The sequence below is a fragment of the Neophocaena asiaeorientalis genome, unplaced genomic scaffold, assembly GCF_003031525.2.
Source record: "Neophocaena asiaeorientalis asiaeorientalis breed wild unplaced genomic scaffold, Neophocaena_asiaeorientalis_V1.1 scaffold299, whole genome shotgun sequence".
Taxonomy (NCBI): Eukaryota; Metazoa; Chordata; class Mammalia; order Artiodactyla; family Phocoenidae; genus Neophocaena; species Neophocaena asiaeorientalis.
In genome coordinates this window covers 2,065,493-2,091,000 of record NW_020172626.1, presented here as the reverse complement: position 1 = coordinate 2,091,000, position 25,508 = coordinate 2,065,493, and the positions used below count along the sequence as shown (strand labels likewise).

Here is a 25,508-nt window from a genome sequence, read left to right as displayed (position 1 = left end):
ACTTTTTACAACTGGAATAATCAAAAATACTTTTTACGTAGGTATAGACTGTCTTGCCCTGGACATCTCTGTAAGTTTTTCTCATAAATTAGGAAGGTTTTTTTGAAATCTCAAAGAAGTTTAAAATGGGTTTCAGAATTAAGAAAGAGAATTGAGTTTTAATCTGGAGAAGTTTATGAAACTCTAACACAAGCACTACATTGTGGTTCTTAGTTGGATGACTTCTTTCCAGAATGCCAAGCCTTTGGTGAAAAATGGTTTTCCAGATATTTAATAGGGACTAAGTACACCCGGCTTGAAGGGGCGAGAAGTGCTTACATTATGCAAGGAATGCAGTTCTTCCCCTGGTGTTTCCTCATCTGAGGCCTTGTTAAAACCTAGTCTTGCTATTCCTGGCTGGATTAGCACCGGCTGACGTCGTTGGGTGTAGAAGCAGCCCAGTGACTGGCTATATTAAGGAACTTAGCCTGTGAGAATTCAGAAAGTGGAAACCATCTTATGCCACTGATGTCAGACTAGACGTTTCCTCCTCCCCCCCGCCCCGTTGGTAATGATAGTTTAGAACAGCTCTCTGCTACTGACATATCCTGCACCGAATTTTGCTAAGATAAGACTTTCAGAGAGGATTTTTCCTTCTTTACGAGAGATGGAGATTATGGAAATGTTACAGCAAAATATTTGTGTAACCAGCGAAAATGAATTTAGCCATTTATTTTATTATTGCAGCATGTGTTAAAGAGTGGCTGCCGCCCATTTGCAGCCTAATGTGTTTATTACAGTCTTCCCAATGGCATCTTGAAGTGTCTTTTAGCTAAAAAATTCATGAGGATTATTGGCTTTCAGTCAGAAAATGGAATATGTCTTCTAGTTACTGTCTAATATACCACTTTAAGGCTATTATACAAAAGTAAATCTGAGAGTGGGGCATATTAAAAAGGAGGGAATTTTTAGCTTAAACATTTGTCTCTACGCAGTTATTATGTTCCCGTGGAGTGAGAAACAGCATAAGAGAAGGTAGGTGTTGAAGCCATTTTACTTGGAGAAGAAGAGATGCAGTTGTAGTCTGTGGTATTTTCTGAAATCCTGTATCCAACTGGAAACTGTTAGTGTTTTATTTTGGAAAAATCATCTCCTAATAATAGTATGTGTTTGACTTATTGAAGTTAATTTAAAAAACCACGTGTACAGTAAGTTGCTCAAAAGTAGTGATGTTTAACTGAGAATTTGTTTCCGATAAGATGCCCTTTATTCTGGATTTGTATGAAGGGAATCTCCTAAAACTTTGCAACTTAACTCTTGTCACTGTATGAATTAATGTGCAGTTTTATGAAAATACACACTGTAATGTGTGGGGTAAACTAAAATTTTATCGTATGAAAAGCAAGGAACAAAATAATATCATGTAAAGATGAAGTTAAAAGTAACACTTCGGGGAAAATAATATATCGTTTTACTAACAAAAATTTACTTTTGAAATATTGAATAGCCTCTTCTATCACTGTATTAATGCATTACTTGTCTTGTCAGTGGGAAGAAAGAGGTTTTTTTTCTGTGTGCTCTCATCCCTGCATTCAGTAAATCTTCAGAGTTCTGCTTACGTTGTGTTTGTATGTATGATGCTCTTTGTTTGCTTGTTTGGATGAATCAACGATACGTCCTTGCATACAATCTGTATACTTACTGCATGGAAGATTTTTTTAACTCTTGCCAAGAGTTGGGGTCTTGCCAAAATATTGTTTGCTTTGGGTAGTTTTGTTTAGTTGACACTGTTTAGAAAGTGGTTTTTCCCCTCCCTTGTCTTCACTGCTGTATCATCTAACTGACGTCCAAGGATTGGCCCACTCCCTATTTTCTACTTTTCTCGGGCATCTACATCCTAAAAGCACATTGTGTATATTTTAAAAGTAGATACTGTGTTTTTTTAGGCTTATCAGAGTCTGACCCAGAAATTTTGCTTCTGTAACATAAAGGGATCCTCCTGGAACACAGTATATTCTGAGGGAGAAATTGTTTACAGTTTAGAATGAACAGATGTTTTTACTTGTGATAAAGAAATAATGCATGCATCTAACTTTTGAGGTGGACTTCTGAGCGACGGAGGACCCTAAAAGATTATCCTTTCATAATCAATTTAATAGAATAGAAATGGAAAAGTGCTTAAGTGAAGATGTATGTGCACTTTTAATATTACTTGAGTATTTCTTAGTCTTGCAAAGTTTGTGAAGAATCAGACCACAGAGTACACAACAGTGTCATCTGTCTCTTGTAAAGAGAGTTCTGGAAGGCCTTAGAAAGTATAGAAGCATTTCTGGTCTCATATCAAGAGCTGGATGATTTATCAGGCAGTTCCTCCTCACGTAGGTGTTGATAAGAAAAGTTGTTCCAACAGCTTTGTATGTCATTTCATTATAAATTTCATCTCAAAGTGAGGTGAGGAATTTCAGAGCGGGCCTAACTTTTTAAAAATATTTCTTGAAACTGGCAATAGAGATCTGATGTTTGATCACTTATTATGTTTGGAGTTCAGCAACAGCATTATCCTTATTTCTTCTTTAACTGAATTTGTTCAGCATATAAAAAATCTGACAGCCTTATAGGCCTTGTTTGGAAGATGGCCAATACTGATAAAAGATTAAAATGTACATTATCATTTACATAAATTCTGGATGATTAACTAATTTTAATGGCATGAGGCTGTATTGTGAGCAACAGCTTTGTTACCTTATAGGCTACATCGGTGAATTTCATGCAAGAAGAATGCATTTTTTAGCGGTATTGAGGGTTAACATTTTGTTTTTCTTTCTGTCATTATGCGAAGGATTTAACTGGCATTATTCACACACGTACCCGCTCAGAATATTGCTAATTTAAGAAAATCAAACATCAGTTCTTGTGGCTGTAAATCTTTCCTCTGTCTAGTTCGTACAAGTTGATATCAGAGGATGTGAGGGAAGATGTGCTGTCACAGTGAAAGCAGAGCTATTGTTTGGTTCTAGATAACAAGAATGGACAAATTGGAACTTCTTTTCCAGTCTTGTCCTTTCACACACACTCCCCGCTCCACCCAGCATCTGGTAGAAACTGGCTTGTTCTCTATGACTGTCATTTCCCATCAGTTATGACCCAGGAGTTTACTTGTGTCATTTTCAGTTTTTGTGATTTACATTGAACTCTTCAGAATTCAGAGTGAAATGCTCCAGAACGTTAATTTCATGTGAATGTTGAAAACATGCAGACCTTTTAAGAAACTATTAGTTTAGACCTGCTCACAAAATAAAATGTCTAAACCTTCAATGCTGCCCTTCTGTATTCTCCATCTCCTTCCTTTTCACTGGAAATTAATATGTAACTTTGATCTACAAAAATCCATTAAAACTCATCTATCTATACAGTTTATTTTTTAAATTAATTTTTATTGGAGTATAGTTGATTTACAATGTTGTGTTAGTTTCAGGTATACAGCAGAGTGAATCAGTTATACATACACCTATATTCACTCTTTTTTAGATTCTTTTCCCATATAGGTCATTACAGAGAATTGAGTAGAGTTCCTTGTGCTATACAGCAGGTCCTTATTAGTTATCTATTTTATATATAGTAGTGTGTATATCCCAATCTCCTAGTCTATCCCTCCCCCCAGTTTAGTTTATTTTCGATGATTTTTCTATGTGTACATGCACCCTGGAAGCCATAGATCTATCTGTCTATCTGTCCCTGGTTTTTATGTGTTACTTGGGTGGGAAAAAAATTGACTCCCCTAGCACGCACGCACACACACACGCACACACGCACGCACACACGCTCGGGCGTGAAATACTAACACTTGCTGCCAGCTGAGCCTCCACAGGGCGTTAAGAACATCAGAGCAGTCTAGGTTAGAGCCCCTCAGTTCTTCTCTTTGAGAACCTCACTGATGAGGTTCCTGTCATTTGTTTGGTTCATCCACTGAGGAGCAGGGCTTAAATCCACGCATCTGCTGTAACATCACATCTACTTCTGGCCCCGTGGCAGGCCGGAGGGAGGCGCCAGGAGCCGTCCACTGCCTGTCACCACCTTCCCCAGCCTCCTCCTCTCCCTGCTCCAGCACTAAATTCACTTTTTCCTTTTTTTCTCCGTCTGAGAGTCTGTCCTTTTTTTCCCTGGGAGATGAGCAGTGATTCAGACAGGGCATCCCCAGCCTGATGGCTGCAGCTGGCAGAGGGCATCCGCCTGTCCCCAACTTGGCCAGTGACTGCAGACCACCCCCACCCCCAGTCCTTTTTCTTCCCTTTGGTGGTTTAAAGTTTGGTTAGCAATGTGTCCTGGGCATCCATAGCCTAGGAAAGTTGCTCAGAATAGAGGACATATGGGGCAGACACAGAAGAACAAGCAAGAATGTTTGAAAAGCTGAAATTTTTAGGTTTTGAGGAAGTGTGTTTAAGGTACCATCACATAAAAATAAAAGGGGAAAGTTGGCGTTTAAATAACTTAGTTCAAGCAGAAAATAATGATTTTTTAAAAATATTTATTTTATTTTTGGCCGCGTTGGGTCTTCGTTGTTGCGCGCAGGCTTTCTCTAGTTGTGGCGAGCGGGGGCTACTCTTCGTTGCGGTGCGCGGGCTTCTCATTGCGGTGGCCTCTCTTGTTGCGGAGCACAGGCTCTAGGCGCACGGGCTTCAGTAGTTGTGGCGCGCGGGCTCTACAGCGCAGGCTCAGTAGTTGTGGCACACGGGCTTAGTTGCTCTGCGGCATGTGGGATCTTCCCGGACCAGGGCTCAAACCCGAGTTCCCTGCATTGGCAGGGGGATTCTTAACCACTGCGCCACCAGGGAAGCCCAATAATGAGTTTTAAAGCTACAAATGGAGTGGTTTGTGAACCAGACTTGGGTAGATACAAGTAAAACATAAACAGTCTGCTCAAATGGTTTTAGTGTGCTTGGACCAGAACCCGGGCGCTCCTGCCTTCACGCCTCATTTCCATCCAGTCCCTTGTTGAAATGCATCAGCGCTGTCCCTTCATGCAGAGTTACAATTATTAGATATGTTTTGGGAAAAATAAAAGTAGGTGATGCTGATGCTAATGTTAAACCCCAAACTGAGTATATACGACTTAAAGGAAAACAGTCACTTATTTTACTTGTCCGTTGAGAAGCTTTCTGAGCTTTCTGATAGTATTCAATACTATACTTTTTAATACTTTTGGTGGGGGGGTGGCCATTTTTATCTACAGACTTATCACGTATACCTACTATATAGGGTATTTTGTTACATTTCAGGGGCTATATTTTGATGATAAAAATTTACCTAAATTTTTTTGATTTATAGAAAGCTGCTTCCAGGGTGAAAATCCCCTAGGTTGTTTGTTGAGAGCTCACTCGCGTTCCTTCTTGGATCTCACCTGTTTTTCCTTGTTGGAGTTTTTCCTACATAAATTTCTCTCTCTCACCTTGTTTTTTCCAGAGAGAGACATCCCTTCTCACGGTCCTCACACGCTGAGCCTGACGCACAGTGGCGGGCAGGCAGTCTTTGAATGAACAAATGATATTTAGGTGAGGGGGAAGGAGTCGAGCATGGGGGCCAGGCAGTCCGGATCTTGCTTCTCCCATCTGACCCGTGATTCCATGATTAGAGGAAGAATGGCTGTTTTGATGAGGCGACCCCTTGCCATAACTCAGTGGTTAAGAGTGTGTAAGCCTGTGTGTCAATCCCACTTCTGCCCTTTGCTGATCCACTCAACAGCCTTGTGCTATAGATGCTAATGATTATCCCCATTTTACAGAAGAGGTAATCGAGGCACGAGAGGTAACTTCTTCTTAAGGTCCCACAGCGAACCAACTGGTGGAGCTTGGATATGTGTCCTGGCTTCTTTGCTCTCTTGCTTCTCATAGTCTGTCTTTGCTGATTAAATTATATCTGTAAATTGCTTGGTGTAGAGTAAATGCTAAATGCACAGTAACTAGATACAGTTTACACCTATCAGCCCAAACTTGTGAGTACAGCACAGGACCTTGGGACGAGTTACATTGCTCCCAGCAGCAGGAAGCTCTGGCACTACCTTTCAGAGTTGTCCCCTCCTGATGTGACCTCTTGAATAGAATGTAATTGGCGCCACCTCCCTCAACTGATACAGTGTCTCTTCATCCTCCTTACACGGGATTCCTCAAAAACAAGTTTAACTCCTCTTCCCCGCCTGGATCAGAGTTGAGGCCAGGAAAAATGAGTGTAGTGAACCTGAGCGCCCAGATCCCAGCCTGGGGAGCGGCCGGGCAGTTGGATGGCTGTGTGGCTGTGCTGCCACCATTGGAACTGGGTGGTGCTCTCTTAGCCCACCTTCCTCTTTGTCCTTGCTCTCGATGAACCTGTTACTCTATGGCATCTTCTATAAGTTCTTGACCTTCTACTGATAAGGCACGTCCCTCTGATTTTTCCAGTCTGGAAAGCATGAAAAGCCACTGCAGGAAAAGAAAGAGGGCGAAGGTAGTTTTTGAAGCCCGGGGGACAGAAGATGGGGAAATGGCATAGAATTAGAACTCTAGGAGAGACTTGTAAATGCTGACTTAAACCTTTGGGGCTGTTGCTTTTCTTTTGCTGAGCAGTTAGTAAGCACCTTAAGTAACACCGTCTTCCACTTCCTCAAAATCTTTTCTAGTCCCTTTGCTTGGAACTTAAACCTCTGTCACTCTTGTTATTTTGCATATTTCAATGTTATTTTGATGGCGCTCATCATGACCAGTGTGAACACACTGATTCTCTTATTATATGTCCTTTTATTTTCTTAGGGAAAGGAACTCAGAGAGCAGGGGCCAGTAATTGGCCTCTTGCATTAGGGTCAGTAATGTTTCTGATCTTTTGAGTACATCTTAAGACCTTGGGAGATTGCAGCTAGAATCAGCTGAGGGAGGGAGGGAGGGTCAGGGGTGGCAGGATGTGAGAGAAAGCCACTGCTCGGGGAGGGAGCTGCCAGTAGAGAGAGCCCTGAGGAGGGAGCAGTGAGCAGCTGATGCAGGAGGAGACGCCAGGGAGATGCCAGGGAGGCAGGAAGATCCTCTGTTTGAGGGACATTGCTCGCCAGGACAGGGGTGTCAGAGCGCCCTGGTCGGATTTGGAAACATTCAGCTTTGTGGCGAGGCACTGCCTCTTCCCGGGGCTGTTCTTCATGGGTGAGTGATTGCAGCACAGACTTGACATTGGCCAACCCCAAACAGAGTCTGGGAGGAGCCCCTTATGGCACCTGTAGTTCCCACACAGTGCAAGAGCGCTCCTGAAACTGGAGGCTGGCAGCAGAGACGCAAGACTAGCAGGTTGCGTATAGTTCAGGGTGCTGCTGGAATACAACTCCTGTTCAGAGTGGGCCCATTGAGGTAGGCTTGTTTGTTTTTTAATTGTTTACCTTTACATTTGCTTAACTTAAGCACAGTTACAAAAAAAGATGGTACATGCCTTTTCATTGGGAATTATACATGCACATAAGTCAAAACAATGTGTTAATTACTGCTGTCAAATTTCTGATTAAAGCCATAGCTTTTTTTATTGTTGGTAAATTGATCATCAGCTCTCTTCACTTGTTTTCTCCTTGCTTTCTGTTTCAGTTGCTGATATGTGTTCAAGATGAGTGGGATGGGAGAAAATACCTCTGACCCATCCAGGGCAGAGACAAGAAAGCGTAAGGAATGTCCTGACCAACTTGGACCCAGGTTAGATTCTCACTGAGAACACAACCAGTTTTGCCCATGAAAGCCACATGCATGAGCCTTTGATATTTTATCACACTGATTTCACACCTGATTCAGATGCTCTTTGGTTTTTCTCCCTAACTGTCAAGCCTTTGGACAGTTATGTATTATTTAGTTATGTACTATTTACATTTTAGATATGCTGATCGGTTACAGATTTTATTATTCTTTACAAGAAGTGGAAAGCTACATACTTCTGGGTCCCCTCTGTACTTTGACTCTTAAAACCAGTTTATTCTATATAATCGTGAACTTTTCACATTTTTACTCCTGTTTGCTTTTAGAATGTCATCATGACAAGACAACCCATAGTAAAAAAGTTTGCTGTTATATTTATACTGGCTTTTATTCTTTCTTTCTTTCTTTTTCTTTTTTTTGCGATACACGGGCCTCTCACTGTTGTGGCCTCTCCCGTTGCGGAGCACAGGCTCTAGACGCGCAGGCTCAGCGGCCATGGCTCACAGGCCCAGCCGCTCCGCGGCATGTGGGATTCTCCCGGACTGGGGCACGAACCCGCGTCCCCTGCATCGGCAGGCGGACTCCCAACCACTGCGCCACCAGGGAAGCCCTTTCTTTCTTTTTTTTTTATATTTAAGAGCAAGAAATGAAATGTTGAATCCCCTTGCTTTTGAATTGGTGATAAAGACTGTGGGTCTTCAGTGAATAAAACAAATAATTTTAAAACAAGTTGCATATCATATATTATGGGTGGAAGTATGAGTTGTTATAACCTCCATGCAGGGTAATTAGCAGTATCTGTTAAAATTATAAATGCGTATCTTCTTTTGAACTATCAGTTCCATTCCTAGGAATTTTCCGACAATATACTTTGACACCGTTCGGGCCGGTGAGCCATGGCTGCTGGGCCTGCGCGTCCGGAGCCTGTGCTCCGCAACGTGAGAGGCCGTGGCAGTGAGAGGCCTGCGTACCGCAAAAAAAAAAAAAAAATTAAAAGATCAAAATATGAACTAAGTTTTAGGGGAGCTTGGAATGAGGATAACTCCTAGGATCTAGAGAGCAGAGTTAATGGACTGTGTCACCAAGGCACTGCTGCCAAAGGGAATCAGCTCCACCTCTTGTCCATTTGGGGTCATTCTACCCAGTGGAATTCTGGGAAGAGCTTCTGATTGGCCTGGCGTAGCTCAGGAGCCCACCCCTTGGGAAGGGAGGGCAGAGCACCTGGATTGACAGGCTTTCCGATGGAGCCCAAGTAGCTCCCAAAGTTCTGCTACCAAAAGAAGAGAACAGACTCTGCACAGGCAGAAAGAGTAGATGCCTGCTGCAGAGGGGGCCCCGTGAAAGCCATTTCTCATCCAGTGGAAGGCCATATTATTAGAGGTATGGACAGGGTGCTGGGGGAGTGCAGAGGGGGAGAGCTTTGAGAGAAGGAGGAAATTCACATATTAGAAAGCAGAAAAAGATGAGGTTGGGCAGGTTGGGAGGAGCTGGCTCATAAAGGGCTTTCTATGGTGTATCTGTCCCAAAAAAAAAAAAAAAAAAAAAAGTTAGACAGCCACTTCTGTCCCGTGGCCAGTAGAAAGATCCCATGAGGAGCGGTAGGGGAGAGAACTAGGAAGAGAAGGAGGAAGAGCAGAAAGCCATTCCGTTTTCCCCATCTGGTCGCCAAGCAAAACAAGCAGCTTAAATGGCCACCGTCCATGGGGCTTCCCTGGTGGCGCAGTGGTTGAGAGTTCGCCTGCTGATGCAGGGGACACGGGTTCGTGCCCCGGTCCGGGAAGATCTCACATGCCGCGGAGCGGCTGGACCTGTGAGCCATGGCTGCTGAGCCTGCGCGTCCGGAGCCTGTGCTCCGCAACGGGAGAGGCCACAACAGTGAGAGGCCCACGTACTGCAAAAAAAATGGCCACCATCCACACCGCAGCCCCCATCTCCTGTGTGTGGCCTGTAGGTTCCCTGGGCCTTCCTGGCCAGCCTCAGCCTTCTGTCTGTCAAACCGCCTTCAGGGCCCGGCAGTCCTGGCTGAGGAGGCCAGCTGGTACATGGAGGCTGTTCTCTCACCAGTGCTCTGCTGGTTCTTGGGATGAGCACAGCGCCTGCCTCCCCCGGGCCTTGGAGCACAGCCCCTCCTTCCCACCCATGTGTCATTTCGTTGGCATCTTTGGGGGGCAGGGGTGATGGAGGGAGGTGAAGGGGGTAGAGAGGTTCAGACTGGGAACTTAGCTCTTCTGCGCATGGCAGTCAGTGTCTCCCTTTTCCTGGAATTAATGGGGTGGAAGCCAGGAGTGAAGATGAGACTTAGCAAAACCAATTCTGGTCGCTGCTCTACCAGTCACTCACTAGGTGATCTTGGACAACTCGTGCAACCACTATAAAGTGGAGAGATTGTGTTCTATCTTAGGTTTATTAGTACATGAGAATAAAGCTAATATTTAGAGGCAAACATATGAATGTCTGCTACACATTACAAGATTTTATAAATTGGCATTACATACAAATAATTATATATTAAGAATACAGAGAGCTGCTGCATTAAACAACTTGCTTTTCTTATTTATTGTATTGTTTGAATGTCATCCAGTGGACTCTACCGTGCTTGAGAAAAAAATTGTATGCTGTAATTACCAAAGGGAACTTTTGAGTTTGCTCTTTCCTCAAATTCAGATGAGGAGATCTTGCCAATTTTAATTTTTTCCCTCCCTTCCATTAACGTTCTCAAACTCAAGTGGAACTTGGACCATTTGTTTACGTTTTGCATGTCATTCAGCTTGGACAGTTAACAAAGACCCTGGGCCAGTTTCGCTTTTGTTTCTAGCTGTACTGTGGTTTTTAACGTTATCTTAAAAGGCCGTTGGGTTTGATTATGAACATCCTAAAGAAGTCTATGAAATCATAAAAATTTATTTTCATCATTTTGCTGTGCTTTATCAAAAATCATTGAAGTTTATTTATTCCTATTTTAACTAGATTAACTTCCCTTCTTTTATTAATCTTAAATAAATTTTTATAAGCATGAGCTCCCTTATGTTTCTAAAACTCTACTTATTGAACAATGAATTTGATACCTCTTTGTTACCAAGCGTTGCATTAAGCACAGTGGTGAGCAAATCATCCTGTCCTTGTCCTTGTGAGGCTTACAGGTCCAGTGGGAGACGTGAAACACATTGAACAAATGATCACACAGGTGAATATGTAATTACCAACTGGGGTAAGTTTGATTTCAAAAAAAAACATGCAACCTTTAGGGCAGATTCGAGGGTTTTTTTCCACCAAAGTATTCCATGTTTCTATAAGTAACTTTTGTTTGCTCTCTTTATTTTAGAACTCGGTTAACATGCTTATCTTTTTCGTAATAGCCCCAAGAGGAGCACTGAGAAACGTAATCGTGAACAGGAAAATAAATATATTGAAGAACTTGCAGAGCTGATTTTTGCTAATTTTAACGATATAGACAACTTTAACTTCAAACCTGACAAATGTGCAATCTTAAAAGAAACTGTGAAGCAAATTCGTCAGATCAAAGAACAAGGTAAGAGGAGTGAATGAATATTTTGGAGAGTTTAGTTGGTTTCTCTTTTTCCATGTGTGAGAAGTCCCTTCAGAGTCCCTTTAATCCATTTCTTAGGTTTAAATTATTGATGAGAAGGTGATGTCACAGGGCAAGATGAATGCAGGTATCACTTGCAGTGGTTTATAAATAGGCTTTATATAAAATTCAACAATTCCCTAAAGACGGAGGGGGCCGAGGTGAGGCAGGGTGATGTAACTTTTCATCTAGTGAAACTCAGGTGCCCACTGATTCTCCTCCCCTGCCTTAGAATTGTTACAGCTTACACAGCAAGTGACTGTCATAGTTTGCAGGTAAGGAGCCAACCGGGGATGGAAACCAGAAGTAAGGGAGTGAAGCCCCTCCTGCTTCAGCTCGTCAGCATATTGAAGTGTGAGCCTCAGCTGGCCACGCCACTAAATTAGAGTTTCATATCCTGAGTGACAAGAGATAGATTGGAAAGGCTCAACCTCTAGATAGAATTCTTTTGTGAAGTTGAAACACAGAACATGACAGCTTTCTTCCTGGGGTTTTCTTTTCTTTCTTTTTTTTTTTTTTTTTCCCTGAGATCATTTTCTGCATCTCTTCTTTGATATTTTTGCCTACAGAAAAAAAATTTTTTTAAATAATGTTTTAAAAATCACATTGGACTTTGTAGTGCCAAAAAAAATCTGTATTAGGCAGGTACGAACAGCGTCTTGGTGCCCAGGGCCAGTATATGCTCCTGAAGTCTTTATACACTGCTTTCCTTCAGGAGATAATAATCTCCTGTAATCTGTTTTTGAATGCATCCTCTTAGAGTTCATATCGTTTTTTTCTCTGCCTTTTATATAACATTTAAAAGAGGCAGACTTTAGAAAAATAATGTCTTTGTCTCTATAGCTATGTGAGCCCAAAACTTTGCAAGTATAGTTCTGTCTTCTAAGAACTGAAACATATACACATAGCATCTACCACGCAGTTTCTAACACCAGCCCGCTCTGAAAGTTAGTATTTCCTGGTTTCTCCATCAAAATTATATCATCGTAACATTCAGCTTTCATGGACTTTCTACTCAGTTGCATGCCTCAGTCGCCTTCATCTCTTTCCTATTCCTTTTGTTCCTTTTGAGATTCACTAGTTATCAACAATTCAGTTTAATCTCAATTTGGTATCAGCAAATGGATAAAATCATATTCCTAAAATTTTTAGGAGAAATAACTGATTCAAGGTTACAGTGCTTTGAAGTTGCTGCATTTCTAGGTGCTGGTATCGTTGCAGTGGAGAAATCATTAAGCTTCTTGCTGCTCCTTTCTACAGATTTTGAATGATTCGATTTTGTGAACATCCCACGTTAGGTAGAACTTTCACACTTGAAAACAGTTATATGTGTATGTATTTTACTATCAAGATCTTGCACAGGGTTTTACAGTTTTGCAAAACCTTGGTTATTCCCCCCTTCAAACCATAAAACACGTTAAGATGTGTCACGCTGGGACTCTGCCGTACTTTCTCTGTGGGTGTAATCAAGGCCGCCATACCACGACCACCCAAGAAGCAGCGACAATAAAAACCCTGTCACGTCTCCCTCTTACAATATTGTTTCCATTAAGTTGAAAAGTAACGTGTTTTGAAAAGGGAAGCAGAAGTTAAAACCCAAATGAAAGTACAAGTATACTTTTAACTTCTCGACCAATCTAATATTTTAAGAATATTGCTTGTTTAATAAATTGTTTTTTAGAGAGAACAGGGACCTTAGAATCAAATCAGGTGGAGGCTAGGTATGAATCCTGGTTCTGTCTCTTACAGACTTTTTGAACCTGGACAAATTATTTTCTCTCTCTGCGACTCAGTTTCCTCACATAGAATTTAGCAATCACAACGCCTAGGTTGCACGGTTGTTGAAGAAATTAGGAGCTGCGTAAATGCTCCCAGCAAGTACTCATCACAGTAAGCGTTTAGTACGTATTCAGTAAATATCTTTCCCACATTCAGTAGGAAGGCACCTTTTTTCTTCACCTATGCTCAGATCTTCATACAGTGAGCTCTTCCTTCAGATGGAAAGCAGGGGGGAAAAAGGTGGGGAAATGGTTATGAATAATATGCTCCCCTACAGGGTCATTTGAAGAAAGTCACATTTTTTTCTGGGGCCAGAGGACTCCACATCCACCAACAGCTCTGTGCGGCCACCTTGATTTCTCTCAGCAGCTGGCAGCCAGCTAAGGTTCAAGAGCAACACATAGGTCGGATCGGAACCCTTCCTTCTCCCTCTGTGTGTGTCCACCCACCCAGCTGTCAGTCGGTGTAAATAGAATCCAACCATCATCTTAACAGCGTCATCCAAACTTAATTTGTATTGCAGTCGCAGGTATCAGGCTGAATAAAATCCTAACTGTCCTGAAGAGTTAAGCTGGATTGCGTGAGGTGCAACTAAAGGCTACACAGTCAGGAAAGCAGGCTCCTGTGAAAGGAACCCTCCAGCGTCCAAAGCTCAGGCAGCTCAGCCAGGCAGGATGGGCTCTTTCACTTGAGTCTGCTTGGTCATCAGCTGCTCCTCACGTTTCCGTAGGCTTGGGAACTAAGGCAGAGGATGATGGATATTTTTAAATGTCCTAAAGGATGGGGTTTTGGAGGGGGGGTACCAGCTATCTAAATGATTAAACCTCCCTTGTCTGTAGCACTTTCTGAGACCTGTGTTTGGTAGACGCTGGCTCTCCAAGAGCATCACATGGCCGTGCACCTTGTAGTAGCAGACCAAGTGCACACAGAGTCTGCAATTCAACCATAACACCAGCTTTTTGATATTGAAGTGGGGTGTTTCTTCCTATCTGGTATGCTGGTAAATGTGGAAAACATCTGGTGTCTGTAACTTACAAAGAATAGTCATAAGTAGTGAATAAACTTTTTTCCTAACTGGGAAGACTAATATTGCTTCTATTTCACAGAAGAATAATAAGTAATATGAAAACTACAAATGATTTAATTATGGATTAGTGAGTCCAGTTTCACACTCCTTAGCTAGAAACTTAAATTTAAAAATTCCTATGGAAAATACATGGCGATTCCTGTGCTCTTAAAAAATGAAATTGAAGCATAAAGTGACTGAAACGTGAGGGGAGTTCTAATGATTAATGCATTTCTACTGCCCTCTTTAAGGTAGTATCTCTCCTCTATTACCCCAACACTTTTTGTTCTTTTTTCTAAAATGAATTGTATTGTTTGGAAAACATTTGTCACTTCATTTAAAGCCTCTTTAGTGCAGCATATTTTTTCCATAAGATTTTTTTTCTTTATATTATTTTATTATCATTTATTTTTTTGTTTGGAAAACATTTGTCACTTCATTTAAAGCCTCTTTAGTGCAGCATATTTTTTCCATAAGATTTTTTTTCTTTATATTATTTTATTATCATTTATTTTTGGCTGCACTGGGTCTTTGTTGCTGCGCGTGGGCTTTCTCTAGTTGGAGCAAACGGGGGCTACTCTTCGTTTTGGTGCGCGGGCTTCTCGCTGTGGTGGCTTGCGGGCTCCAGAGCGCAGGCTCAGCAGCTGTGACGCACGGGCTTAGTTGTTACGCGGCATGTGGAATCCTCCCGGACCAGGGCCCGAACCCGTGTCCCCTGCAATGGCAGGGGGGGTTCCCAACCGCTGCACCACCAGGGAAGCACAGTGCAGCATATTTGAGTATAGGATGTACTTATCAGTCAGTGGAGAACTGGTTTCACCCTTCCGTTATTATTTTTCTGAACGTGAATAGCAATAAGAATGAAAAGGTATATTTCAAAAATTCACATTGGTGCAAGCTAGATTTGCGGGGGGGGATTTCTTGTTGAATCAGGCAACCTAAAAGATTGTTCTGGTTTCTCATTGTGATTATTCTAATGATTTAATTTTGATCGTAGTGCCAGTATGAGAACATTGGGATTACAGATTGGTTCATACATGTAAATTTCCCCTACAATTGCGCATAGCATCAAAAAATAAGTATTTTAAGAGAGGGTGTGGGGCAGTGGTGTGCTGGAGTCAACTGGTTATCAAGCAACGAGAGCCAATTGTTAAATTTCAAGAATTTTATAAGCCACTTGATAAGCACAGCCATTATTAAAAATTGTTTAGAGGTACAATTAAATTATATTTAAAAACACAAAGGTAAGGAAGGCTAAAACTCATCATTTCCTAATTATTGTACTGCATTTTACTATTATCTTTGCTCTAGCGGCCTTTTGTGTCTTGTGTCTACATGATAGAAATACTAGGTAGTGGTGGTTACTGCAAATCTCTAATTAACATCTAATATTTTAACATTAGATAGACATTACATGCACACCTAAAAAATATTGTCCACTTCAGAAAAAAAGTCACTTACAAACTGACAATTGAATTTCTATGTTCCATATCTTCATCATGTATTTTCATTATTTCACTTTTGTCTTATTAACTTAAATGAAAATTTCAAACAACATTCATGTCAGAACTATATTCTTTCATCAGCTATAATTATAAGTTAGCTACAAGGCAAGAGTTTGGCAAAAATCAACAAACATTCTATTAGAATCAGTTGGCTGTCTGGAATTTACAGTAAAGGGTGTTGTATGTTTTATTATCATTTGTAAATTATATACTCCACATACTTCGTACTAGTAAAATTTGTAATCAGCATTATGGTGCTTACTATTTTTTCCCCCAAGGAGCTGGTTTTTAAGCATTTCCCAGTATACCACTGGTGGGCATAGGAGGTTGTCTTGTAAATGTAGGTGCGTCAAATTCATGAACATATTATTTTAAAATTCAAGGGAATAGCAATGGAAACAACCTAATTCTAACACATAAGAGTAAAATGTAGAGCCCATTAAGATTATATTTTTCCTTCCAGTTTCTTTTCCCCCCATGTTAAATACATGAAGTTCTTGGGATGGAAATTCAATTATTCAAAGCTGACGCCTAGGTGTGAACTAATAGCTGTCACCAAGCAGAGTAAGCAGAAGGGCTGCGATATCAGATCCCTTCCAGGGGTAGGATATCTGTAAATCAGGCTTTGGGGTGATGCTTCCAGGCATTGTTTATGTTCCATGTGATGAAATCTTAGGGTGATGGCAGAGTCATCCATTGCCCTGGAAAGGGTAGGCGTGCCCTTGTAGATACAGCCATACTGAAGTCAGTGTCATGGATTGCTAGTCAAGTATTTATGACAGTACTAACTCTTGATGGGTTGGAGAATGAATAGGAGGAGACGGATGACATATGTATTCTAAGTTTGTTTAAAAAAAAAACCGAAACAAAAATCGGTGGCCCTTTATACACTCCATATAGTTTAAATTTCAACTGTCAACTTCTTTTTTATCCTATTCTTCTAAAGGTGCTGACGATAATTAAATGGACAGAGTCAGGCAGCCGGATGTAAAAGTGGGCCGGCAGCGTAGACCGTGTAATAGACCAGTGCGAGCACCAAACTCAATTGGCAGAATATGTTGATCAATCTAATGAGCTTATTAAGAGCATGAGGTTTATTTAAAATCAGATGAACCCAGTCTCTCTCTTCACCACTGCAGGACAGTGTCTAAATTGCCCAACATCTCTGGGCCTTTACTTCCTAATCTGTAAAAAGGGGATGATAATGTCCACTACACATAGCTCGTATGAAGACTATGTTCAACGTGTTTATAAAGGGTTTAGTCTAGTGCTTGGCAGGTAAGAAGACTTACTCAACAGTAGTTATTACTCTTCTCGCCATGGTTTCTGACATCTGGACTTGGAGTCCTCATCCAAATGAATCTAGGTTTTCTTGCTAAGGATTCAATATTGATAAGGAAACAAGTCGTTTTCTGATGTTTTCTCTGTTACGGTTGTAAACCTTAATATTCTGACAATGTTGATTCTTTTTATTGTAATGCAGAAATAAGTAAACAGAGCTATCAAAACTATCCATTCAGGGCTTCCCTGGTGGCGCAGTGGTTCAGAGTCCGCCTGCCGATGCAGGGGACATGGGTTCGTGCCCCGGTCCGGGAAGATCCCACATGCTGCGGAGCGGCTGGGCCCGTGAGCCATGGCTGCTGAGCCTGCAGCGTCCGGAGCCTGTGCTCCGCAGCGGGAGAGGCCGCAGCAGTGAGAGGCCTGCGTACCGCAAAAACAAAACAAAAAACTATCCATTCAGAGACAGAACTCAGAAATGTAGTGCTTGGGGAGTTCCCTTGTGGTCCAGTGGTTAGAACTTGGTGCTTTCACTGCCAGGGCCCAGGTTCAGTCCCCAGTCGGGTAACTAAGATCATCCCGCAAGCTGTGTGGCATGGCCAAAAAAAATGTGCTTGGTGTGACCCTGTCTGCACCCTTCCCCCGGCTCTGTTGCCCCTGCTGCACCCTGTAGGCTCCTTCTCGTCCCTGTTACCTGAGTGACATTTTTCAAGAACCTTGCTTTAAGGAGAACTAAAGAGGGCTAGAGTCACGGCAGTTTTCATTTCATCCTTACTTACATCAGCACAGGAACGAATCCGGCCCTAGCTTATTCTTGAAGATTTGAAACTGTTACGGGGTTCCATGCATCTAGAGATAAAGCAAATTTTATTTCCTTGTTTGAGAATATCACCTGTGATCAGCAATATGTCCTTGACATTGCCGTTTTTAATGAAAATAAAATACTTTCCCACTGGTATGCATATAGTTCACTTTCATATTTTCATGTGGATGAATGGCTCATACTATTAATGAAATCCTTAAAATGAGTGAGCAGGGTGGAATTCTTGCTTTCGTTCCTCCTAGGAGCCCCTTGGTGTGGGTTTTTTTGTTTTTTGGTTTTTTTCCCTAAGCATATGGAAGTTTTTTTGTATTTAACAGCTTTCAGATGAAGAGGATTTAAATAATTTAATGTGCTCTAATGCTTTAGGATTTTAACAATTTATGACATGAGCTCTCATTTCAAGACTTAAACTGGCTTCCACACTAATAGAAGTTAGGCATCGCTTGCTTTCTTGCTCACCTTGTACTGTTAGGAAAAGAAATTCTGACACCCTGCTGTGTGTATTGATTTCTTTCAAGAGCAAACATTCATTCCATAAAATTTTTACTGAGTAAATACTATATGCAGGGCATACTGTGCATTCACTAAGGGGGAAGGAATCCAGCAGTCAGTAAGTACTTGGTTCTTTTCCTTGAAGCATTCACTCATTTGGAGGGAAGTCCGCTGGTACACAGGCAGCTGTGGAACACAGGGACAGTGGGAATAAGTGTAATTACCGATGTTAGTACAGGCTTCAAGGAGGACAGTAAAGTTGACGTGGGCCTTGCTATAAGTGTAAGATTTAATAGGTGAGAGAGTAGGGGCCGGGGGAAGGAGAGAGACATTCCAACAGGGAGCAGAGGAACCCGAGCAAAGGCACAGGAGCCCTCCGTGGCACCGGTGTGTGCAAAGTCGGACTGTTCAGCTACAATAAGATGTGGTAAGATGGATTGAAGCATTTGGTTGGATTTGAGGCTGAAAAGGACTGGTCAGAACCAAATGGGACAGTCAGCACAGGACCATAAGCAATTTTGAAATTTGGAGAAGGTGATATAAAATGAGAAACTCTTAACTATCTCCAGCAGAGTTCACTTGACGTCGCCTACTATGGTCTCCAGACTCTAGAGATACCCTGTACTAGGAAGGGGAGACTTTTTAATTTTTTTTTAAATGCGGCTGATTCCTGGGGGTGGGGAGTGGAAGGCACATAACTAAAGAAACAAGAAGAAGAAGGAAAAAAAAAAACTAAGTGAAAACATGAGAACAATAAAATGTCTCATTCATCTGTAACAAGAAACAATACTTTATTTCAAAAGACTTTCATAGGACTTCCCTGGCGGTCCAGTGGTTAAGACTTCGCCTTCCAATGCAGGGGCTGCAGGTTCCATCCGCGGTCGGGGAGCTGAGATCCCACGTGCCTTGGAGCCAAAAAACCAAAACATAAAACAGAAGCAATGTTGTGACAAATTCAGTAAAGACTTTAAAATTGGTCCACATCAAAAAATGTTTAAAAAAAATAAAAAGCCTTTCATTTATTTTTATAACTTGTTGAGGGGACTTAAAAGGAGCAGGAGGAAGTGAAGGGGGGAAACGACAGATAAAAAGGCAGTAAGGGGCCTTCCCTGGTGGCGCAGTGGTTGAGAGTCCGCCTGCCGATGCAGGGGACACGGGTTCGTGCCCCAGTCTGGGAGGGTCCCACGTGCCGCGTAGCGGCTGGGCCCGTGAGCCGTGGCTGCTGAGCCTGCGCGTCCGGAGCCTGTGCTCCACAACGGGAGAGGCCACAACAGTGAGAGGCCTGCGTACAGGAAAAAAAAAAAAAAAAAAGGCAGTAACACCCGCAAAGACCAGTAGAGAGCCTGGCAGATAGAGAAGGCTGGTAAACATACTCAGAAGCATGCGTGTGCAAGTTCAAACACAAAGGTACAGACATTTTTAAATATAAAATTTTATAGTTTCTTATGGCGTTTTCACTAATGACTTAAAAGCACAGTCATTTGGCAGCTGTGGGCACGTAGATAAGGGCCCTTGGGCTGAGCGCGCCCCGCCCGCCCCCCATGTCGGCCCTCCCCTGAGTGGTCCATGGGAGGTGCGTCAGTACGCTGCCACTGCCCCCGCTGCCTCTGCTACCGCTCGGGGCTTGGGAGTGTCTGCATCTTCCACTGTGCACAAGGGAGCAATACCAGGCCTTTCCTCCGCGAGAATCGGCTGAAGATACTGGAGGAACCCCCCCTGAAAGGACGCCAGGTTGATCCTTCTGCCCCAGCTTCACTGACTGCCAGGAGACTGTGATAAAGTCCAAAAGAAGAACCTCACCGCAGCATCCAAGTCCCTCTGTGGTCTGTCCCCGTTCGTGCCATACTCCCCCTTGCTCTACCCCACAAACCCCCTGAACTTACATCCCCTCGCCTACAGGGTATGCTGGGAAGTCCGCTGCACGCATTTCCTGGCCTCCGTGCCTGCTGCCTGGAATGCTTCTCTCTCCTTCCCCCTCAGCTGATTGACTACTACCCACCTTTAATAGGCCACTGGGGTGGGGTAGGTTTATAGAGTACTGTGAGAAGGCATCCAGGCTGGATGAGGATGGAACATCCAGTGGCCAGGGCCCTTCACCAACACCCCACGTCTGACCCATCTGGCCCAGTGCTGTGTTCCTGTATCCTGTCTCATCAGTGTGTCTACCCTAAGACTGCTACCCTGTTGCGAATTGTTGCTAACCCAGACTTGTGTGTTTTTTCTTTTGTGTCATTGGTACTCTTTCCTCCCTTTCTGGAATGCCTCCCTTTCCCTGTTTCTGTCTATTCCCATTAGAGTCCTACTGTTCCTTCTTCAAGGCTCATCTCAAATGCTGCTTTTTTAAACAAAGAACTTCTTAATTCCCAAACAATATAGACTCATGTCCTTTGAATCTCCTATCATTTCTTGTACTATCTAATCTTATTCTGATGAGGTTTTTTGTGGACTTTTCTTTTTCTTCCCCAGTTGAATGACAAACTCCTTGATGGCAGAGATTGTATCTAACGCATCACTCACACCTGCCGCAGTTCTGAGCACAGTGTTTGTCTTATATAAAATAGATATCTCACATTTTTCTGATGCCAGCCTTCGTCTAGCCTTGTATAATGGTTTTATATTGGGGGGAAAGAGCACCCTAAATTAAAGAACTTGAAGTTTTTATTCTAACAATTGGGTGAGTACATTCTCTTACTTATACAGGGTTGATAAATTACAACTTCTCTTGTAACAAATAGTATTTTTTATACATTTTTTTAAACAAATTTATTTTTTTATTTTTGGCTGCGTTGGGTCCTCGTTGCTGTACACGGGCTTTCTCTAGTTGCAGCGAGCGGGGGCTACTCTTCATTGTGGTGCGTGGGCTTCTTATTGCGGTGGCTTCTCTTGTTGCGGAGCACGGGCTCTAGGCATGCGGGCTTCAGTAGTTGTGGCTCGTGGGCTCAGTAGTTGTGGTGCACAGGCTTAGTTGCTCCGCGGCATGTGGAATCTTCCCAGACCAGGGCTCAAACCCGTATGCCTTGCATTAGCAGGCGGATTCTTAACCACTGTGCTACCAGGGAAGCCCACGAATAGTATTTACAGTATTTTAGTTTGTCTCCTTAAAGTGCACTTGTGTCTTAAGGAACATTTGGGTGGTGAACTTTAACTTTCATAGACTCTGGTTAGGTTTAGCTCCTTATCTTAAGAGAAGATAAGGGTGACAGATCTCCATAGCTTGTCAACTAGAGTATATTTTGAAATCCTGAGGGAGTGCTGAGTTTTTTTATACTTTTTAATAATTATTTTTATTATGATCTTTAATTAACATGGAATATTTTCCCTAACGATTTTAAATAGACATATTGTATCCGACTAAAATACATAACAAATAGAAAGCATAGTCACACTTTATGCTAGTGCTGTGCAGATACTGGATATATTGGTTTTGAAACAACTTACATCTAAAGATTTTGTCATATGCGTTTAAATTTCCATGAGCTAAAGTTTATTCATTCTTAGTTTGAAGAATGATGTAATTTTTAAAATTGAAGTATATTACAGTGTTGTGTTAGTTTCAGGTGTAAATTACAGTGTTGTGTTAGTTTACAGTGTTGTGTTAGTTTCAGGTGTACAGCAAAGTGATTCAGTTATACAGATACATATATCCATTCTTTTTCACATTCTTTTCCATTATAGGTCATTACAAGATATTGAATTTAGTTCCCTGTGCTATACAGTAGGTCTTTGCTGTTTATCTATTTTATATATAGTACTGTGTATTTGTTAATCCCAAACTCCTAATTTACCCACCCCTTCCCCTTTGGTAGCCATAAATTTGTTTTCTATGTCTGTGAGTCTATTTCTGTTTTGTAAATAAATTCATTTGTATCACTTTTTTAGATTCCACATGTAAGTGATATCATATGATATTTGGCTTTCTCTTTCTGACTTACTTCACTTAGTATGATAATCTCTGGGCCCATCCATGTTGCTGCACATGGCATTATTTCATTCTTTTTTATGGCTGAGTAATATTCCATTGTATATATGTATCGTATCTTCTTTTTCCATTCATCTGTCAATGGACATTTAGGTTGCTTCCATGTCTTGGCTATTATAAATAGTGCTGCTGTGAACATTGGGGTGCAAGAATGATGTAATTTTTGAGAAGTGAATTAAATATTTGGAGTGTTGCAAGGAGAAGATAACAAGAGTTTCCGATTATAATTTACTCACACTGTGTGTGTGTGTGTGTGTGTGTGTCTGTGTATAATTCACTATTTAAGATTAGAAGTGGCTGAATACAATCAAGTTTGTGTGTAGTGATTTTAATATAGGAATAGATTAAAAATATAGAGCATAAATACCACTATTTGACTCTTCTTTTTATTGTCATTCTCTGGTTGATTTAGGCTTTAAAGTAGATTTTTCTTAGTTTTTTTGTTCTATGGGTTTTGTTTGTTTCTCCAACCTGTTGCACTGGTAGAACGAGGAAGAGGGAAATGTGACTGTCTTTGTGTACTTCAGGTTCAGTTAGTTTTCAGACTGAAATGGATTATACAGTAATAAATTGTTACACAGGCAACTATTTTAATAGGTCCTTCCAAGGAGACTTTTTTTTTTCTGGTTTGATGAGTTTTTAATTGTGGCAAAAAGTATATACATAATCTTACCCTCTTAACAATTTTTAAGTGTACATCGTTGCATTGTTAATTGTGTACGCACTGTTGTACAACAGACCTAGAAATCTTTCGTCTTGTGTGATGGAAACTATTCCCATTGGCCAGCTGCCATTTCCCGTCCCCACAACTGCTGGCAGCCACCTTCTGCTTTCTGTTCCTGTAACTCTGATTACTTTAGATACCTCATGAATAAGTGGAATCATGTAGTGTTTATGTCTCTGTGGTTGGCTTATTTAACTTAGCATAGTATCCTCAAGGTTCAGCCATGCTATACCATATGATAGGGTTTTCTTCTTTCCAAAGGCTGAATAATATTCCATTTTATGTATATACCACATTTTCTTTACCCATTCATCCGTCAATGGACATTAAGGTTCCTGCCACATCTTGGCCATTGTGAATAATGCTGTAGTGAATGTGGATACACAAATATCTCTTCGAGATCTTGTTTTCGATACCTTTGAATATATATACCCAGCAGGGTGGTCGCTGTGTCATATAGTGGTTCTATTTTTAATTTTTTGAGGAACCTCCATACTGTTTTCCATAGTATCTGCACCATTTTATAATCCTCCCAACAGTGCAGAAGTATTCTAATTCCTCCACATCCTTACCAGCACTTGTTATTTTCTGGGTTTTTTGCTAGTGGCCACCCTAATGGGTGTGAGGTGATATCTCATTGTGGTTTTGATTTACATTTCCCTGATGATTAACGACGTTGAGTATCTTTTGCAAGGAGACACTTTGAAAAGAATAAGTATCTAATTCCATATGACATCGCTGAATGCCTTTATAGTCAAGTATCTTAGTATCATATATTGCTGAATAGTTTAGGGCACCAAACATGACCATAAAAGCTGAGCATATGGGGAGGAGCTTCTGAGGTACAAGAAGGAAGATCTCTTGAGGCAAATCTGAAATCAGTAAGAAAATGAGAAAAAACACAATGGCATTGAGATTTCCCTTTTAGACATTTTCCCTCGCTTTAGCCAGTTCTCACATTGCCCTAAAGAATGTTTCTTTCCCTGAAGCCTTTTACATTAAACCTCTTTATATAGGTTCCAGGCAAGGAAGAAGTATGGCCTTCATAGATCTGACTTGTTATCTGTTTGTCTGTAGTTGTGGGGTGGGCAGATCGAGGCAATTCCCAATTCTTTCCTCCTCTTATGGCTGTTGTTCACTCTGAAATATTTTAGTTCATTTCTACTTAGAAAATGTTCACCTTTTCCTAATTACTGAGTCATTTATCTCTCCTAATAAGTGTAGGAGTCCATTTTTAATCCTCTCATCTTTTCTGTCACCCCTGCCCAATGTTTTCAAAGTAATAATTCCAGGAAAAGAACGATCGTGTTCTTCCTCTTAGCTTCGTTGGTAAGAAATGGAGACCCTTACAGCTTATGCTTTCCCGCAAGTGCAGAGTTGAGTGAAAACTGGCCTTCTGCAGTTTTGAGGCTTATTACAGTTGCTAGGTAGCTTTTAGTCCAGAGTTAATCTTATCAGCACATCAGATCTTGAATCCTGTTTTGTTTACTAAGAATGCGACAGTGAACGATAATTCACAGAATATAAGAATTGCCGGTGTGCTTATAATAACTTATTGATTAAAGACTCTGGATACCAATTAACTTTAACCTGAGAATTGATTTTAATTTAACCATCTTTTATTGTGGTAAAATATACATAACATAAAATTTTTACCACTTTCAAGTGTACACTTAAGTAGCTGTGTCACTGTTGACCAGCTGTCCTCAAAACACTTCTACTTTTGGTCTGTACTCTCTCCGTGCTCCTTCACTGGCTTCCCTTCCTCATCTATCTCTTGACCTTCTTTCTGTCCCCAACTAAATCCCTTCCTTCTTCAGTTTTACCGGTTTCCAGCCTTCAGCTTTCACATCTGTGCTCCATCCTGTCAGCTTTAGATCCCAGGCCTTTCCGTGCCTCTCATTGCACAGATGCCCAGTGAGGGCCTTCCCCAGTCCCCGCTCCCCAGACCTTGCCATTTCATCCCGCATCCAGATTTCCAGCCACCTGTCTGGCTTTGCCCCTGGGCGCCCGATACCCCAGACAACTCAGTCTCTCCTCTGCCTCCTGAACAGAATGGTGTGTCCGGTTCCCTGTGCTCAGTCTCAGGCCATGGCAGCACCACCTGTTTTGTGCTCATCTAGACTAGAAACCTGGGTCCTGGTCACACTGACGTCCTCTCCCTCTTCACCATATGCAGCCAGCCAGTCAGCTCTGTCAGGTCCTCACCATGTCCTGTGATATCTCCACCCCTTATATTTCCCATTTTTATTCTCAGCACCCTATTTTAAGTCATCTTTTGTTACCTTAACTCATCTCTGCTTCTCTACCTTCTATAGTTCATCCCCACTGCTACCAACATTGATTTCCTAAAAATGTGTTAGATGTGTAACTCTCGTTCCGAAAACTTTCGGTGAACCTCTTCTGCCTACAAAATGTCTTCACATGGTGTTCGAGACCCTCCACCATCTGGTCTCACCATTCTGGGTTTGTCACCTGCTATTACCTGTCTAGCCATTCTTCTAGGCAGACCTGAAGGCTTAATTACTCTTTAACCCAAAGCTGCACAGCTGGTGTTTCTATTTTTTTTTTTTTGCAGTACGCGGGCCTCTCACTGCTGTGGCCTC

General features: G+C 41.8%; 1 protein-coding gene across 6 annotated transcripts in view; it reads left to right on the top strand.

Moving 5' to 3' along the window:
* NCOA2 (nuclear receptor coactivator 2) overlaps positions 1 to 25,508 on the top strand; it is a 169,406-nt gene that overhangs the window by 68,845 nt on the left and 75,053 nt on the right. For 4 of the 6 annotated variants that reach the window (XM_024739024.1, XM_024739019.1, XM_024739023.1 and 1 more), the window contains exons 2-3: positions 7,569 to 7,673; positions 11,027 to 11,199. In XM_024739024.1, coding sequence (XP_024594792.1) covers positions 7,588 to 7,673; positions 11,027 to 11,199 — 259 coding nt within the window. In that variant the 5' untranslated portion in view covers positions 7,569 to 7,587. Of the gene's footprint in view, positions 1 to 6,970; positions 7,341 to 7,568; positions 7,674 to 11,026; positions 11,200 to 25,508 lie in introns of those variants that run through there. The other 2 variants (XM_024739021.1, XM_024739020.1) reach the window with 2 other exon arrangements.